Genomic DNA, 19668 nt, shown 5'->3' on the forward strand with positions numbered 1-19668 from the left:
AGTTTTGATAGGCAGCTGAATCTCCGCTCCGTGCAGACTTGTGCTTTCTGGCACGTTGTGGCAGTGGCACCTGCTGGTTCAGCCTCCTGAAGTCGCTGGTGGGTCGCCACTTGCTGTCTGGTTTGACAATGGACCAGGTAGGGACTGAATAGGTGCTGTTGCATGGGCAGATAACACCTTTTCCTTCTGTTGAATGAACAACCTCCTGTACTGGTTCATGTGGGGCGATGTGACCTTCGTACTGCCTGATTAAGGTGGGAGGAGCATTTGGGTGTGTTGCACTATGCACTGTGTGAAGTTTAGTGAGACCACAGCATAAAAGGTCTTTGTCAAATGTCACTTTGAATTTGTGCAAGACGTTTCTGAGTCTTCGACAGTCTGCATCATTCTTTAGCGCACTTGCATCTTTCTGGATCTGTTGGCCTTTAGGCTCAAACCTTGGGAAGGGCTCCTCTGTTGTGGTGTTAGCTGTCAGGTTGGCTGTCAGAGGTGCAGCGCTTTCCTGAGTTTCACAGGCAGGCTGGTTAGCGACTGTGGGTACTGCAAGGTGTTTGTCCTCCATCAGCTCCATTCTGTGCACCTGTTCTGTGGGTACCAGTTTGATGGAAGTGATGGAGATGCTCTTGAAGGATGCTGTGAAACTTGTGTTGCTTAAGCTTCCTTCTGGGACCATGGCAGCTGGTATTAAGTTAATGACTGTTAACTTGCGTTCAAAGTCATAGGGGCCGTGGTCCATTATCCATTCTAGATGGTGGGCTTTGGGAATGCTGATGTCTGTGACCATGCATTCGTTGAGCCAGCTGTGAACTACGTAGGGTGACACTTCAGTTAGCGGTGTGGCTTTTAGAGCAAGTCCAAGTTCCACGCCTTCATGTGACAGTGTGAAGGAGCCCAGCATGTGGCTTAGGGTTTGACCACATTGCCTGTTGAGCCAACCAGCACCCCCTTTGGTGTAAGGTGGTACTACAATTTCCTGTATGTTGATCCAAACAGCACCCCCTTTGGTGTAAGGTGGTACTACAAGTTCCTGTATGTTGATCAGGATGCAGACCTGTTGGATAGTCTGGCCTGACAGGAAGTTGGCAGTGTTGACAGGAACAACAGGAAGCTGTACAGTCATTGGGGCCCACAACAACTCATTTGCACTGTCCGTATGAGCATTAGAGTGCATCAGGATGTCTGGAAGGACCAGGAAGTGATGGGTTAAATGCCGGTTGTTCCATTTGAAGTTCACAACGCAGATGTCCTTGACGGTCATCATGGTTGACAGACGAAAGTCCAATGGGAAGCGTATTTGCATGTTGACAAATGGGAGGTCCGGTGTTCCTTCAATGAGGGCACTTAACAGCGTGTGGCTGAAGGCTGAGTTGTCTGCCCACAGTGTGAGAATAATGTCTGTTGTAGTTACATCATTCAGCTGTGAGTCTGTCATGACCTTGGAGCAGAGGGAGCTACAGTCTATGGTGGGTTGAAGTGTGCCGGGTAGCGAACTTGAACTGTGCTCTAAGACCGGGTTCCCGCGGTTAGCTGGGAGATTTCCCGCGACCTCTGTGACCTGACCGTCTGGCTCAGGTGGCCTGGGTGACTGGGAAGGCAGAAGTTCACACACTTGAGCCCAGATTTTCAGTGGTCTGGCGTTCAATAAGGGCTCAAAACAGTCTAGCAGGTCTTTGTGAGTGGAACAGAGAAACGTGTCCATTTGCGCTACGCACACAGGAGGTACCAGGCTCACTCGACCAATGGTGTGGTGTGTGGGAGCTGTGTGTTCAAGGTGGACCTCATTTGGACTGTGCGACTGCACATTCAGCTCACATCTTTGTGACTTGAGAGTCTGAGTTTGTCTTTCAGCTTCATTTCTCAGTCTTTCAAAAAGGTAAGGACAGGTTTCTGGACAGTGATCGGAGTCTGGGTAACTGGTTGGAATTTCTACAGTCTTTTTAGACGCAGTTCTCTGCTTGGCTTGAGCTTCGTCGACCAAGTCTCGCGGCTGCTGAATAGACATGCTGCTTGAGCAGGCCAAGGCTGCCAGATGATCACTCACCGCAGGGTGCAGCTCTCGGAGAAGCAGAGGGTTGAAGATGAAATCTTCCTCCGTTGCTGGCTGGTTACGTGCTCCGTAGTACCCTCTTTGCATTCGGCTGTAGAAAGTGTATGGGTTATTCAGTCTGCCCCGTTTTAGGTCCATGGCAGCAGGGAGCCCTTGATCTGATGCAGGGTCAGAAAGCTTTTGGGTCAGAACCTGTCGCAGGTGCTGGCAGTTGGATGTGACAGCTGCTGGCGAAGGTTCTTGGCCGTTGGACGTTTTGGGCAGTGGACTTTTAACCCCATTTGGAATTAGGGCTTCTTGACTGGTTAGGGGAAACTCGGTGATGTGTGTTTCCCCTCCCATGCCACTTTTCAGTACTCTGTAACCAGTGTCAAGTTCATTCACATAGTCTCTTTGTTGTTTCGGAGCCATAACTCCTTTCTGGGCCTGTTTGAGATGATTTTCACAGGTCAGGGCTTTAGTGTGTCTGTCTTTCAGTGTAGTCTCTGCTTTGGCTAGGGGAGCTTTGCTGTGTTGGAGTTTTCCAGTCAGTTTTCTACGCTCCACCTCCAGGTGGAGCTCTGCAAGGGCTTTTTGAAGTCTTTGCAGCTGCTCCTGCAGCTCGGGTTTGGATTCGTCCGCTGTCCAACGCTGGTCCTGGGTCTCGACGAGTCGCTGATCGTGGTGACGATGAATCTGGGCCTGATTCCTCCGGGCGTCCTCCGCCTGGAGCTTGAGGTTGTGGGCGATGGCTCGGATGACTCTCGCCCACTCTTTGTAGCTCGGCATTGGATCGTGGGCCATTAGTCGATTCAGGTTGTCGTCCAGCTGCTCGTTGCTTAGGTGCTGGGGATCCACAGCGTCGTTGGGCAGGATTGTGCTGGTCAGGGAGCCCAACCCGGTCTTGAGTCCGTCCCCATGGGTGCTGGGGCTGGCTGCTCTGAACACGTTAGCTTGCTGTTGGCGAGAGAAAGACAGCACAAACAGAACCAATGCAAGCACGCGCAGGGCTAACGACTTATAATAATGCATGATTATATAATTCTTTGGTTTGGTTCCAGTTAACTGGTGCAGACAGTTAGTGGAATGTAGGCTAGACACTTAATTGTCGATAGCCAAAAGGACCACGCGGGTCAATTTGTGTGGGTGAGTGCCGGATTTGAATAAAGATTTTGACAGGCGGTAGCCCTAAGAGTCCTTTGATGACTCTCGCTGCTCGGTCGTCTATCTATTACTCAGTTTTCCGTGATGGCTCTCACAGGCTCTGCTTTTACATGAACTGAAAGAAACAAACACAGTAGAGAAGCAAAACAGAACAGGGAGGATGCAATTAAATGAGAAATAGAGCAGTAAACAAATAGAAAGGAATCAAAATAGAATCGCAATAAACTAAAACAGAAGGGCTAGAGGGGAGAAGTGAAACTTAAACTTCCTATTCCAGCTGGGTTTATGACGGTGTCAGGCGAGTGCACGGTTGCATCATAAAACCTAGAGGGATGGTATGGATCGAGAGCCTAAGGGTTGGCCCGCACCTGAGTAATTGAAGAATATGTAATATTCTGTGGCTTTCAATTAGGTGAAGTGACTGTATGTCGTAGGCCTGGGTGAATCGTGGGTGCTCAGATAAGAACTCAATGGCAGGCCACCTTTCCTCGACGATCAAACACTCTACTGCGGTGTCCGTGGCCACCTGTCCCCTTTGTACCACGGTGCAACCTCTCAAACAGGGAACACCAGCACAATTGCGCACTTTGGCAAGGTATTTGCGCCAACGGCCCGAGTGACCAGTCAAGATTGAGTTTTCCCTGAACTCAGAGTCTGTCCCCTTTACGGGCAGTTACTCCAAACGGGCGGTTCTGTCATGCAGAAGCCTGAGCAGGGAAATTAAACAAAATTGCCGCTTGTTGTCACCCCGGGTCTCGTTGCCTCCCTGTACCTGATACACAACTCGCTGATGTCCTTGCGTGTTGCCCGTGATACGAGGTCAGAATGTCCACGATTCACACACGGTTAGTGTAAGAAGCGCCAGGCCAGGTAGCTCCACTCACTGGAACTCACTGGAGCAACCGTCAGCTCACCCCAGGGCGCTAAAGGGCCTTATCTGCAAGTGCACAAACAATCAGGTAAACACGACTTAATTGTAAATTTAAAACTCAATTTAAATCTTGTTTAAATAGAATTTAACTAATTAAGTGTGTAGGATAAAAGAGTAGGGGTATAAAAGGAACTAGCTGGAAGCAGATCAAAAGTAAAAATAACATAAAACAAAAACAAATCAGATGCACTTGATTCAAATTTTGAATTAAACTCTGTTCAATTAAATTTAAATAAGTGCATAGAATAACAGGATGGGAAGAAGCAAAAAGAGGATAATTCAGAGGCACTTGATTCAAATTTGAATTAAACTTGTTCAATTAAATTTAAATGAGTGCATAGAATAACAGAATGGGAGAAAGAAAAGAGAAAGCCTTCCCTATTTGCAGATTTTTCCTAAAGAGAATTGCTTGTTGATAGCAAAATGCCAACTGATTGCCACTACTTAATTTTAAAATTGAATTAAATGTTATTTAATTAAATTCAAAATAAGTGTATGAAATAAGGGAGGCTTGGGTGTGCGTGAATATTATTGCCAGCCAATAACACACAGGACCCAGAACTAAGAGTGAATAAAATAAAACATTAAGTAATAAAGGGAATGAATTTCCAAAGTAAACTAAAGAAATAACTTGAGAGAGAGAAAAGACAAAAAGGGAATGGATGAAATAACACAAAGTGGAATAAAAATAAAATAAATAAACTGAAATAAAATAAAATAAAGTAGATCTGTGAATACAGGAAAAAGAATACAAGGGAAAAGAGAATTGACTTATCTGACAGTGTCCACCAGGGGGCGCACTCTCAGAAAGTGAATTCCCTTGTTGGAAGGGAAACAGTTTAAATTAAAAATTTAAACGTGTTTAAATTAAATTTAAATCAGTAAACCACATTCCAACAATGATTGGAAAGCATAACCACCAAAAGCAAATTACTTTTACAACTCCCCGCAGTATAGAGAAGCAAAAGATAACTTGGAGATAATTTCAGTTCAAAGTATGGAGCGGCTTTAACTCAGAACGTCCACGCGGTGGCGTCACTGAGTCCACACAACCAATAAGTAGGGAGGGGTGGCACACCTGAGCAGACTGCCCTCTGGCGTCTGGTCAGAGTTACTGCATCCCCTTTCTTTAATTCGTGATACAAAAACGAGCGCGCTTGTGGGTTTCTGACCCTTACGCTGTTTTAACTGCACGGTCACGATTACAACTATAGAACCTCAGCGGATTCTTTCATAAATATATGTGTACCGTTTTACTCACGGGTACACAACTCTGGGAATCAGTCCCTTTGGTGCAAACTTTAATGCACGCGAATATGTAACTTTTGCGGGATTGCTTCGCCGCTGTTACTAATCAACATTGGATCAGAATGCTGATACGAGCTCCAAATTATTACACATCAATCGATAAACCAGACGGACTGCTTTTCCGATTAGATCTGTAACGGGGATCACGTGGTTTTGGGTAGCTAGTCCAAACGACGTAACCCAGGAGCAAACCGGCTATTGTGAATTTTTGGACGACACAAGAAATTCAGATTCAATAGCGGGTAAATATAATGAGGCCTCGAAAGAGTGGTCGCAGGAATCTCGCCACGACCCTCTAAACTCGCTGAACACGATTCAATTCGTTTATTCAAGCGGAAATTAATATTCAAAACTGTAACTTACTGCAAAGATTGTCGTCCTTCACAGATACGAGCTTGAGATATCAATGGACTGCAGTGTATTTCACGGTCAACCAAGGCTATGCCTGCAGTGTTTCTAGACACAAACAGCAGCTTGTTAACGGTGCGTAGTGAGGACCCGTGCGTCTTCTCACTGAATAAAGCGCGCATTGTAAGTTAAATCATACAAAATTATTCTACATTGCTCTTTTACCGAAAACCAAGTTTAAAACGTTGCCCGCATTCTCCACCAAATAATATATGTAACGAATGTGTAGCGGTTATTAATCAATTTATGGATGAAATATGAATATAATAATTCATAAGGTTATGAATAAATTATGATTCATATATCGACCCAATGGGGAATTAAACATATATTGTGAATCAATTACAACGAATTATAATCAATTACATATATGATTAGTTCTGGTTTAATAATTATTTAGAGAAACTGCTCGTTTGTCCAGCAAACTAAGTCCCTCACAGAATATTATAAACGGAGTTATTCTCTGGCCATGAAAATAACTAAAGCATAAAGCGATCGAAAAAACGTTAAAGTGACTTGGGTTTTCCGCTGAAAGAACAAACAGAACAATCGAGCATGAATAACGTTTTAATATATGCAAACTACGAATACAGAGGTTATACATCTAAATATATATACAAGAAAATACACACCTATGTACAAGAATAGAAGTAGAGAAGGAAAGAGAGAGAAGGCAAGTAGCAAACTCACAACCAGTCCTAAGCCAGCACGGAAATCAGTTTCATCATCTAAGATTGAGAAACGGCAGTATACTTGCATTGGTTGCGTGTGTCGAATTTCAGGTTAGCGCTGGTGCAGTTCGTTGGCTTCCTCCGTTCAGCGGGAAGGTTTGAACTGAGGACGAGAGTGAGTTTCGCTGGAAGATGGCGATCCCGAAGCTGAGCGCGGTGGCAGCGCGTGGTCACCGGAGGGGTCCGGGAAAAACGTGCACGAGATGCTCGTGAGACAATCGGGAGAGAACACGGGAGAGAGCGAGTCTGGAATTGTGCGTCTTTGCTTTTATGACAGATAAGCCGACACACCTCCTTGAGGTGGGGTAGCCAATAACATGGGTGCAAAGTTGGCGGGGAAAGCTTTTCCTTTGCTTGGCCTCACGACTTAATCTGCATGAGTTATGACTATCAATTCAGATCTCCAAATGGAGTGTGTTCTTCACAGTATCATTAAACACATAGAAAAATGCATTTGTCAGCGGTGTGACATATCTCAGTAAATAGCTCGTGTCCGGAGCTTTACGGCGAGACCAAACTCGATAGGTCAGAAAGGCATAGGAGAGAAGTTATGGTTTACAGACAAAATTATATCGTTAAAATGCACACTAGCACAAATACACTCATTTAAACACTAGGAAACATGCATAGGCCCTAAAAATATATGAAATATATATTTCAGCATAGTGGTAGTTTACAAATACAGTTGAAAATGTATGATTGTGTGTTTCTGTGTCTGTCTGTGTGTGTGTTTTTGTGTGTCCCTGTGTGTGTGGGGTGTTGGAATGTGGATCTGGTCAGTCTCTGGGGGGGTTTTACAACCCAGTCCAGCATGCTAAAAGCGTTCTGGACATTCCAAAGTTTATTGATTATCCTGATACGTGTGCATACGCTACACAAGAGCCTTTGCATTTCCTTTTTTGATCGGCATGTAAATTTGTGTGTCGTCGGCATAGCAATGGTGCTGTTACATGTACGGTGTCCTGTGACCTAGTTTTTCCCCAGTCTGTCTTATTAGTTCATTTGATCCACCTGTGTCTTGTTAATTATCCCATCACCTTGTTTAGTTCCTTTGTTAGTCTCTTGTATTTATATCCTGTGTTTGCCCTCACTCTTCGTCCGTTCTCGTTTGTGTTTACACGTGTGTATGCTGTCCTTACCCTGTTTGGAATTAAAGTATTGTTATAATCGTCTTCTTCGTCTTCGTTGTGCTTGGTACTACAACCACACGTAACAGGTGCGCATTAGAAGAAGTGAAATTAGCAATATTAACTGAAAAAGGTCGGTTAGTCAAATAGGATATAATGCATTTTAGAACATTTCCCAGCAGACCAATACAGTGTTTTAGGCAGGTACTAAGGATATTGATTAACAGTATCAAACGCTGCTGTTAAATCGAGAAGTAAGAATCACAGAATCGACAGAATCGACTGAATGATAGATGTCATTTCACGAGTTTGTGTGCCCATAAAATCAAAAGTGGTAAACAGATTTGGCTTGCTGTCTGCTATAGAGGGGCTCGGAAAGAACATCCTACTCGAGCTCCGATTGCCCCCCTATAACAGGCAAAATTAGTACAAAAGGAGGAGAAGGGGAGGAAGAGGTAAGATGCTGGTTTTATACCTTGGTATTAATTGGAAGATTAGATGGGCGTACTCCTCCCGAAATTACGTTTATTAACTTCACTTAATATTTTATGTCTATGCTAGACTCTGAAGCCAGATTGAAATGTATTGAGAATAGAACTAGTACTCAGAAAACCATGTTGTGTGGAGACTCTTTGGGGGCGCATGCGCAAGTGCTGACCCCAGACACTGGTGTGCTCGTGTGTTTGCTTGCTTGTTTGTTTGTTTTAAACTGTTCAAACAGTCCACGTTTTAAAAGCAATATGCTTTTTAAGATAATCGTTGTGTTCTGGATTCTAAAATGCGCTATAGACTGTGTGTCTGCGTTGGAAGATGGAGTGGATTTGGGAAATCTAAGGAACAATGGATTAATGAGGACAATGTTTTACAGCCGCGAAGATCTGTTGAGATTCCGACACAATGTTAGAACCCCACCAAAGTTCTTTCATGAACCTTCCGAAATAGTTTGTTCCATCCACACAACAAACAGAAAGAAGAAAACAAAACGGAGGGGCTCTAGAGGCGGAATCCGAAACAGACTTAAATCTCGCGGCAGTCGGTTTCCTCTTCCTACAATAACTTTAACTAATGCTCGCTCGCTTCAAAATAAAATGCTTGAACTTACAGCATTGGTGAAATACAACAGAGATTTTAAAAGAGCTAACCTGATCTGCATTACGGAGACATGGCTGACGGAGGCGATCGACAACATACACTTGGAAGGATACTCATTAATCCGTCTGGACCGCGACAGTGCCAAGTCAACTAAAACAATCGGAGGAGGACTGTGTATGTTTGTTAGTAGCAGGTGGGCGAATAATATTACGGTACGTGAAACACATTGCTCTGCTCACTATGAACTATTGACTGTGTCTTTGAGGCCATACTACTTGCCTCGCGAATTCGGACAAATAACAGTTATCTTAGTCTATGTGCCAGGACCAAACTTTGCACTTGCTGCTGAATGCATAGCTGCTAGTTACAACAGAGCGCTTTGCAATTCTGCCGATGACCCAGTCTTCTTGCTTGGAGATTTTAATAAATGCAATGTATCTACGCTGTTGCCAAATCTTGAGCAATATGTAACCTGTCCGACAAGACTGGTTAAGACTCTGGACAAATGCTTTGGTAATGTGGAAGGTGCATATGTGCCAAAGCTATATCCACCTCTGGGACGTTCGGATCATAACGTTATTCATCTGTTACCAAAATACAGGCAGCTTTTAAAGAGGATCAAGCCTGCCGTTCAGCAGGTTCAAACGTGGTCCAGGGACGAAATAGAAAAGCTAAGAGGCTGTTTTGAGTGCACTGAATGGGACTTATTTTTTAACGATGATGACTGTTGTAGTAATCATGAATTGTTGAATGATACAATAACCTGTTATGTTAATTTCTGTGTAAATTCAGTGGTTCAAACAAAGAACATTAGAGTCTATCCAAATAATAAGCCGTGGATTAACAAAGATCTGAAACATTACCTAAACATGAAGAAAATTGCCTTCTTGCAGAATGATCAGCAGAAAGTAAAAGAGTTAAACAAAGCAGTAAAACGTAAGATAAAAGATGCACAGAATGAATATAAAGAGAATGTTGAAGAGAAATTAAAAACGGGGAATGTAAGAGATGCATGGAAGGGTTTAAATACAATGATGGGTAGACAAAAGAAAAGAGTTCAAAAACATGAAGACCCTCATTGTCTTGCAAATAATCTTAATATTTTTTATTCACGATTTGATAATGATTTTAATGATGATGATTTGTCTGTTAGTAATGAATTAATGATGACCATGACTCAATCACAGCCTATGATTATACAGGAGAGGGAGGTTGTCACAGTGCTTCGTAAAGTTAAACCGTATAAGGCATCTGGCCCAGATGGCCTGAAGGGGAAAGTCCTGAAAGAATGTGCAGCACAACTTGGACATGTGTGGACAAGGTTATTTCAAATCTTCCTGAACAATGGTTTTGTACCATTAGCCTGGAAGAATTCCATTGTCATCCCGGTGCCGAAAATACCTAATGCTAAATCTCTCAAAGACTTTCGCCCAATCGTACTCACATCTATTCTGTGTAAATGTATGGAGCGCATAGTATGTAAGGAATTGTTATCCCAAATCGAGACATGCATAGACCCCATGCAATTTGCCTATCGGGCAAATAGGAGCACTGTGGATGCCTCTCTTACTCTTTTAAATAAGGTTCAAAATCATCTAGATAATTCAAATTCCTATGTTCGAATACTCTTCATGGATTTCTCATCCGCTTTCAATACTGTCCAACCTCATCTTCTTTTAAAGCGCCTCTATGAGTCAGGTGCTAGTAGTTGGATGATTTTATGGATTAAGGAGTTTTTAAAAGGTCGCCCTCAGCGAGTTTGTGTTAATAATGTTATGTCGGATTGCTTGGTTTTAGATACTGGGGTACCGCAGGGATGTGTACTGTCTCCAATACTTTTTTCCGTATACATAAATGAACTGAAGTGCAATGACGATAACCTTACCCTTATAAAATATGCCGATGATATGGCATTGGTTTCATGTCAGAAAGAAATGAACTGCACCTCATATTTTGAGTATATTGACAGTATTATTTGTTGGTTTGAGAGTAGTTTTTTATATCTTAATATTGAAAAGACAAAGGAGCTATGTTTGAGAAATCAGTTGAGAAGAGTAGATACCGTATCTGAATATAAACCAGTTGTTATAAAGGAAAAAACTGTAGAGCAGGTCTCGAATTTTAAATATTTGGGTACAATTATAGATGAGAAACTTAATTTTGAAAGTAATGTGGAGTACATTCATAAAAAAGCACGACAACGCTTGGGTCTCCTCAGGAAACTGAGAAGCTTTAATATCGGTCAGCAGACCCTAACCATGTTATATCGATCAATGATAGAGAGTATTCTCACATATAATATTGTTTCATGGTACGGCAATCTAACATTAAAACAAAAGAACAAACTCTCACAAATAATTAATCAAGCAAATAAGATTACTGGACAAAAACAACAGCCACTTCAGTGCTTGTTCGATCATTTCATGGGTAAAATGGCAATTGCGATTTTTAAAGATAACACACATCCTCTTCACTCTGCTTTTGAATTGCTCCCATCTGGACGTAGACTAAAAATTCCCTTGGCTAGAAAAAATGTCTTTAAAAGATCTTTTTTTCCATTGGCAGTGATTATCTTGAATCGTACAGTATTTTAATTGAAATGATAGAATGGCTGTTGATATTTTTAATTTTTCTTTCTTACAGTGTTTAATTATAGAATTGTGTTGTTGATGTGTGATGTGATTTCTAAGTAGTGAATGTATGTTACAGTGTCAAAGAAAAATTTCCTCTCTGTGAAAACAGACTGGACAATAAAGTTCAATCCAATCCAATCCAATCCAATCCAATCACTTTTTCTAAAATGTTTGCAATAAAAGGCAGATTTGACCTAAAATTAGACAATATACATGAATCTAGATTCACTTTTTTTCAGTTGAGGTGTGACTGTTGCATGTTTTAACTGATCTGGTACAGTTCCAGTGCTGAGACATTTATTTATAAAAGGCAGCAGACTAGGTCCCAGCGTATTTATAATCTGTTTAAAAAATGAGGGCTCATGTCATGAGGAGAAGCAGACGGCTTTAAAGGGTTTGTTCACCCAAAATGAAAATAATGTCATTTATTTCTCACCCTCATGTCGTTCTACGGCCGTAATCCGTTCATCTTCGGAACACAAATTAAGATATTCTTGATGAAATCTGATGGCTCAGTGAGGCCTCTGTTGAGAGCAATGCCATTCAAACTCTCAAGGTCCATAAAGGTACTAAAAACATATTTGAAACAGTTCATGTGAGTTCATTGGTTCTATCTTAATTTTATAAAGTGACAAGAATTATTTTTGTGCGCCAAAAAAAAAAAAAAATAACGACTTTTCAACAATATCTATATGGGCTGATTTCAACTGAATCTTTTGTTTTGAATTTGTGATTCGGATCTCCTATCAAATGGCTAAACTTCTGAAATCACGTGACTTTGGCGCTCCTATTCACTGATTCGATTTGTAAAGCTCTGAAGCAGTGTTTTGAAATCGTCCCATATAGATATTGTTGAAAAGTCTTTATTTTGTTTTTGTTTTGTTTTTTGGAACACAAAAAATTGATTTTATGGATTTAGATATCAGTGGAGCAACTGAATCCATAACACTTAAACAAATATTACTAAATATTGTGAAATGTTCTTCAGAATTTTACAGATGTAGTGGTGAATCAAGTGATGCTGATATGCTCGTATCCTCAAAAGCTGTAATGAAAGTGCCATGGATCATAGAGTCTATTCTGCGAAATTGCCATAATGTTGGCAGAGAGGTACAAGTTACAATAGGAACAAAGACATTAAAAAGAACAGGTTTGTGATCAGAGAAATTAGTGTCATATACAACAGTATAATTAACAGATAATCCATAACATAAACCAGATCTAAAATATGGCCATTAGCATGTGTGGGGGCACCGACTACTTGTTTAAAATCAAAAGAGTGCACGAGACTTAGAAAGTCCTATAGCGTGTTTGAGTCACAACACACAAGGACATTAAAATCTCAAAGTAACAAGAGATAATTTTCGATATCTCTGTTACTAGTTCTTGATATCAACAGTTGAATAGCTACTAGGAACAATGTTAATTTTTGATATAAATAATTTGTTTGTCACTAGTGACAATGTTACTTTATGATATCATGAATGTGATTGTTACTACTAAGAAAGCCATTTTAGATATCTGAAATTATATTGATATCAGAAATACATTTTCAGATATCAAAAATTACTAGTAGCAATTCACTTGTTGATATCAAGGACTGGCGTTTCAACTACTGTAGTGCCAATTAAATTCTTGATATCAAAAATTTGCATTTTTACTAGTAACAATGTAATTTTTTATATCAAAAATTATGATTTTACTAGTAAGAATTGGATTTCGGATATTCTTGATATCAACAATTTAATTTGAATGGCAGCCATGGTGACATTTTATAGTGAAAATACAATTACAGATATCAAGAATTCTAGTTTGTACTAGTGGAAATGTAATTCCTTTTATCAATAATTGAATGGTTGATATCAAGAATTAATATCCTGAGAATGAATAAAACTCAAAACGGCTTTGCCATACATATTCACAATTTGGTGCATCAGTCAATAACGAATGCTGACAGCACATTGGTCACCATTCACATTCATTCAATGTAAAAGAGCAGCCTGAACTTTCTGCTCAACTTCTCCTTTCATGCTCCACCCAAAGCAGTGTTATTTTAGTAGTTTATGATAGTTTTTGTCAATATTTTTAATTAGATTTTTCTTTTCTATTTTCTGTTTTCACTGTAATTTTGGATAAGGTTTTAGCAATTTTGTTGTGTGTTTTTATCACTTTTATTTATTTATTTATTTATTTTTACTGTATATATCTATATAGTTATTATTTTTATATTATATAATATTTTATTTAATCTTTTTATTTTTTTTTAGATTTTACTTTACATTTAACTAAAAGAAAAAGAAATGTTGCCTTAGCAACTGAAATATATATATATATATATATATATATATATATATATATATATATATATATATATATATATATATATATATATATATATATATATATATATATATGTGTGTGTGTGTGTGTATATGTATATTATATATACTGTACACACACAACATTATTCTGCAAAATTATACATCCCTCAATCCTACTCAATACCTAAACTTAAAAGCTACCTTACTAACTTTTAATAAGCTCTAATTAGGAGATTATTGAGGCAAATATCACTTTTAATAGTCAGTTAATAGTGAGAAAACCCTAATCCAGGGGTACTCAACAGGCGGCCCGTCAGCATTACATTTGTGGCCCGCATCATGCTATATATAAATGTATTTTTATTATACTTTATGCATGAATCTCTCTAGTGCGCATGTGTTCAGCTCTTTGTGTTCGTGAATGCCACCAAAGGCTCGAGACTGTGCACGCAAGTAAAAAACAAAGTAGCCTTATTTTTCCATGATGAAATGCAGTTGACATTCCTCAAACTTTGCAGTGTGTAAGTTGCCGAGCAGCATGAAAAACACACCTTTTATTCTTAATGTCAGTGTGTTATAAACCGAAAGCAAGCAGTGCTCCCATTACAGATCTGTCATCACATCATTGAGCTCACTGAGAATATCTGATTTATCATGTTTACAACGTTGGTTAGGCTATAGTTAGATAATTCATAAAATTGTGATTGAACATTAAAAAAAAGAAAAAATATTTTTGGATTCTGACCAAATTAAAAGGTAGGTAATAATAATACAAATAATAAAACATTTATTGTCTGAGTATAAATAGGTGCTATAAAAAGTGTTAAAAAGGTGCAATGGAGTATAAAAAGACTGTAAAAAAGTGCAATGTTTTCGTCTTATGGACAAACTCTCATCAGCCAGTGAACAACAGCCAGACCTTAAAAACTGCACTTTTAGTAAATAAACAGTAAAACTACAAATATTGTCTTAAGTAGGCCTAAATAAAAGTCTTACGATCCAAGTTATAAATTGTGGCCCTTCGCGTTTCATTTGGTTAAAATGCTGCCCTCTTGGCCTCTGAACTTGAGTACCTCTGCCCTAATCTAAAGTGTAACCATAAATTCATGTTTGGAATGATATGAGATTGAGTAGATGATTTTCAATCTTGCATGTGCTGTTCCTTTAACATTCTGGAGGGGAAAGTGTTGGTTTATTAATTGCAGCACTACCCTAATGCATCATATCATGAACAAGATGAATGATTGTCAATGCATGAATCAAACTCATTTAGAATGTCCACGATTTTTGACATGGTTTTCCACACATCATTTTTTATTATGTCTCTGTATGTAGGCAGCAACTAATCATGTGAAACAAGTCAAAAGTCTGGCTTTGCGAAACACTCAGTATGATTGCGGTATCTGAAAAGTGGCAGATCATGTTAGCTTCACTGTCTTTACTCCTGTTGCATCATTGCTCCTATCCATAGAGTTTAAATAAACAACTTTTTCCTATCAGCAGACATCACATTGGTTTAATTTATATTAGATGGATACTAAATTGTATAATATTCAGTGTCACACAGTATTAATGATCATGCGCTCCCTTTTAGCATACTCAGTTTGGAAATAATGTACTTTAAAAGAATACTCTTAAGTATGAATGATTTTGACACTTAATTTATACATTAATACATTTATTAAAATGTATATTAAATGCAATTAGTTAAACTTAAGAGTGCTTTTTTGCACGTAAGTAGGACTGCTTAAGTAAGCTAAGTAAATACTTAAGTACTCTACTAGAGTAAATACTTTACTCTACTTAAGTAAATCATTATACATTATGTAATTTATATTTCTATTATGTTTGAAATAATGTTAAGTGTACTGCCAAAAGGTCAATTGAAATATACTCTAATATTAATATTAAAATTTACTTTAAAGTGAACTTTTTGAAAAAGTGTGTTAAATCTCTTTAAATACATGTAAGTGGCTGTATGAAACTGTATGAAAATATTCTTTTAAGAATGAAAATACACTACAAGTGCACTACAAAGTGCACATTCAATACAATTAAGTGCACTTCTTTTTCACAAGGGCTAACATTAGGCTGTATCTCCAAATGCTCTTTTTTAACACAGTTTCTAAAACTGTGAAAAAGTCTAGATAATTTCTAGTTTGTTTTGAAGGCTCTCACACCTATTTTCTGCACTAATAAATGAGTATGGGATTTGTTGACAAATTTTGATTGCTATTTGCATGTGGGCAGTAATTACTCACACCTGCACATAACAATGAATAGTCAGGTTTTGCATGTGTATTGAAATGTGCAGTGCAACTCATGTGTTTTAATGTGGTTTCAGATTTTAGTGCTGTGGAACTGTGAGAAGCCTCCATCACCCAGAAACAAGTGGCCCTCCATCACAATACCCTTCTCCATCATCGAGGGCAAGAGAAAGGTGAGACAGATGAGAGAAAACGAGAAAGATGATGAAATAAAAAGAGAGGAATTGCAGGTTGCGTGCAGTTGCAGTTGCACACTTACTCACATCTAAAAAGATTAAATGTTAAAGACTTTTTATTTTAATGTAATATTTTTATTTTATTTTTATTTAGATATAATTATATAAGCTAGATATATCTGCAGTTTTAGAATTAAATTAATAATAAATTAAAATAAATATCTGTATAAATAGTTTTTTTTTTTTTTTTTAAGTCACGTTCAGTTAACTCCTGGGGTCAAATTTGTACACAAAGTAAAGGTACGTGAAGTTACACACAAACTCTCTGATGGAAAGGAAACAGAATAATACATAACAGGACAGATGTCACCATTTAAAATCTCTAAAATGAAGAAATTATGTGTTTGTATGTGTGATATCTGCACAGCTGTGTGTGGGTGGTTATGTGAATATTCTGAATGTATCTCATCATTTGCACCTTTCAGACTTTGTCTGATCACTGTCTTCCCTCTTTGCACATGTTTTACTCATTTACATCTTCTTGTCATGTGTTATTTGCAGAAACAGTTAGCCCATGAGCAAGTTAATTTGATGGATTACTCTGTCTCCTCACTTATCCCTTAGTTGTTTTTATCTTAGATGAAATTGTAGCTATTTAGGCATTTAGGGTTTTCAAATAGAGTCCATGGATAATGTGAGGGGAAAAAAATATTTTATGAGATAAATTATATGATTATCTAAACACTGCTTACAACTCTGGGTGTTTCTTCAACTATGGTCACATTTAGATTTCTGGAAATTAAAAGAAAATATGAATGTCATTGCATGTACAGTATGCTGTGTTCCAGGGAAATCTAAAAAAAAAAAAAAATGGAATATTTTTTTTTATAATTTCGTACGAAATTATAATTACAGAGGCAGATTATAGATTAATAATGACTTATTTTCACACGGGTCTTTGAAAAATATTATATTATGACTGCAAAACACTTTTTACCATAGTGCATGATTTGTTAACGAATACATTTTGGAAATTGCATTACATAACCAGCTCCATAAGTTTGGCTTTTCTACCATAGTAAACTTGCTCAGCTGACCTGGTACAAAATTGTGCTTGCAATACTGAGCGCCTGGGTATGAATCCATGAAACGCAAGCTACGACAACAGAGCCCAATGGCTTCTACAAAAAAAGCTGAAATGGCATGGTTGCTTTAGCAACTGCATTTTTATGTCACTGAAGGGTCTGAAGATTAACACTTGTTGGAATTGTACTGGTCAGTCGAAGTCAGATCATTGAGTAGTGTCACATCCAGACAAAGTCTGAGCAATGAAACATACACAACTAATATTATTTAATAAACTCTGCTCTTTTTATTATCATCACTTTGTCTCCTGCTTCTGCTCTTCTCTGGCTTTCTCAGTCAAACTCTCAGGCTGATAGAAGGCTGTTAATAGAGTCTTGAGGAACCAGACAAGACTTTCTGTTGACAGGTTTTGCTGGTTTGCACACCAGACATAACGGATATCTTTTAACAAGACATGACATGGGGATTCCATCCAATCTAACATCACATTTTCTTTTGTTAACACTACACTGTAGGGCTGGGCGATATATCGCATGCGATTGTCACGCGCATTTCGTCAGTAAAGCCGGTTCCCTGATTACCACTAAATCGCCATCACCTGCTTTCAAATAGAGCTGCATTTAATAGACAGAGCCGTAGTTCACTGACAAGCTACGCAATATCGCGTTCATTATCGAAGGCGATTCATCTGTGATATGAAAGCGCTATTGCGCAGCTTGTCAGTGAACTACGGCTCTGTCTATTAAATGCAGCTCCATTTGAAAGCAGGTGATTGCGATTTGGCGGTAATCAGGGAACCGGCTTTACTGACGAGATGCGCGTGACAATCGCATACGATATATCGCCCAGCCCTACTACACTGTAAAAAATTATTTTACTCATTTATCACAACATTTTTTCTTTTGTCAAATCAACTTAGATAATTAATGTGGTTCATATAACATTTTTTTATGTTTCTGTTGATTAAACCAATCACCTTCATTGTATTAACTCAAATTTTTTATTTCAATGAACTCAAAATTTTAAGGCAACCAGGTAACTTACATTTTTTAAGTTAAACCAACAATTCTTTTTTTATAGTGTATACCAGGAGTCTCAAACTCAAATTGGCTTGGGGCCGTTTCTGTAATTGACACCTTATAGGAGGGCCATTTTAATATTCAAGCACAAGAAAGTGCAAAATTTCTGAAAATTTACTTTCCTTCGCATTATTTCTCATTTACTTCAAATTTCATTTCTAAAATTTAGATCTGCTCTAGATAGATGCATTTAGATCCTCTCTGACGGACAACAAAAAACACCCTGAAACTTCCTATTTCTTATGCGTTTCATTTTTATTATTATGTATTTGGTTCTTCTTTATGTAAAGCACTTTGAATTAGGCCTACCATTGTGTATGAAATGTGCTATACAAATAAAATTGCCTTGCCTATTTTTGCCCATACAGCAGTGTCTCTATCATTGTTATCATCAGTATTAATTTTTAACAGTTAGTGCAAATATTTTCCCTTACTTTATTTTAGCTTAAATAGCATCAAAATCTTGCACTGAACAATACAGAACAAATGCAATCCCTGAATACATTTCTACACTATTCTATTTCTTGCCAGACACCTGGCAACACTTCTGCTCACACAGCTGAGCCACATTTGCCCAAGATTACGTTTGACGCGCATCGGACGCATTTCGTGTGTTTAAATCATGAGTGCTTTTACTGTAATTTAAGAAAACACGCTCATAATAGAAGCGACGTGGTTGCAAAGCGCATGTGGTGCAGCGCGCTCGTTTTTCCAGCTTTTCATGTGACAAAGAACAATCGATCAGCTTCGGCCTTTCCATAACAACATCGAAAGCTCAGCCGAACAGCTGATCATAGCTGTACAGGCCGGGTTTTTATTTTCATCTCCATATAGCAGTAGAGCTAATGCAAGGACTAGAAATCAATTTTTCTTTTTTTGAAACTTCGTTATCGTGGAGAGCACAGTTCATGGTTCTATAACGACAGACGCCACGGGAGCATAATCGCTTTGGAAAGAAGGAGAAAGTGGCGCGGCTGCTTAAGTGACGCAATATCTGTGAATAGCCCCTTAGAACAGCGACATTTTCTTTGCATGTGGAATATTATATGAGACAACTAGAGAATAATAATAAAAATAATAATAATAATTTAGCGGGCCGGAATATGTTTTACTTTTGAGATCAGTTGCGGGCCGGGTGACACTCCATAAAGACACTCCATGTCTTTATGGACAATGCCTTGTGCACTGGGGCACAATCATGCTGGAATGGAAAAGGGCCTTCCCCAAACTGTTCTCACAAAGTTGGAAGCATAGTGTTTCCCACAATGTCTTAAGATGCTGAAGCATTAAGATTTCCCTTCACTGGGGTTTAGACCAAC

General features: G+C 38.8%; 1 protein-coding gene across 1 annotated transcript in view; it reads left to right on the plus strand.

Moving 5' to 3' along the window:
- The window catches only part of LOC137018674 (exostosin-1), a 420441-nt gene that overhangs the window by 361175 nt on the left and 39598 nt on the right, over window positions 1-19668 (plus strand). The window contains exon 7 of the mRNA XM_067383379.1: window positions 16086-16181. Within this exon, the coding sequence (XP_067239480.1) occupies window positions 16086-16181 (96 nt within the window). The remainder of the gene's footprint in view (window positions 1-16085; window positions 16182-19668) is intronic.

Source organism: Chanodichthys erythropterus, chromosome 4 (assembly GCF_024489055.1).
Source record: "Chanodichthys erythropterus isolate Z2021 chromosome 4, ASM2448905v1, whole genome shotgun sequence".
NCBI lineage: Eukaryota > Metazoa > Chordata > Actinopteri > Cypriniformes > Xenocyprididae > Chanodichthys > Chanodichthys erythropterus.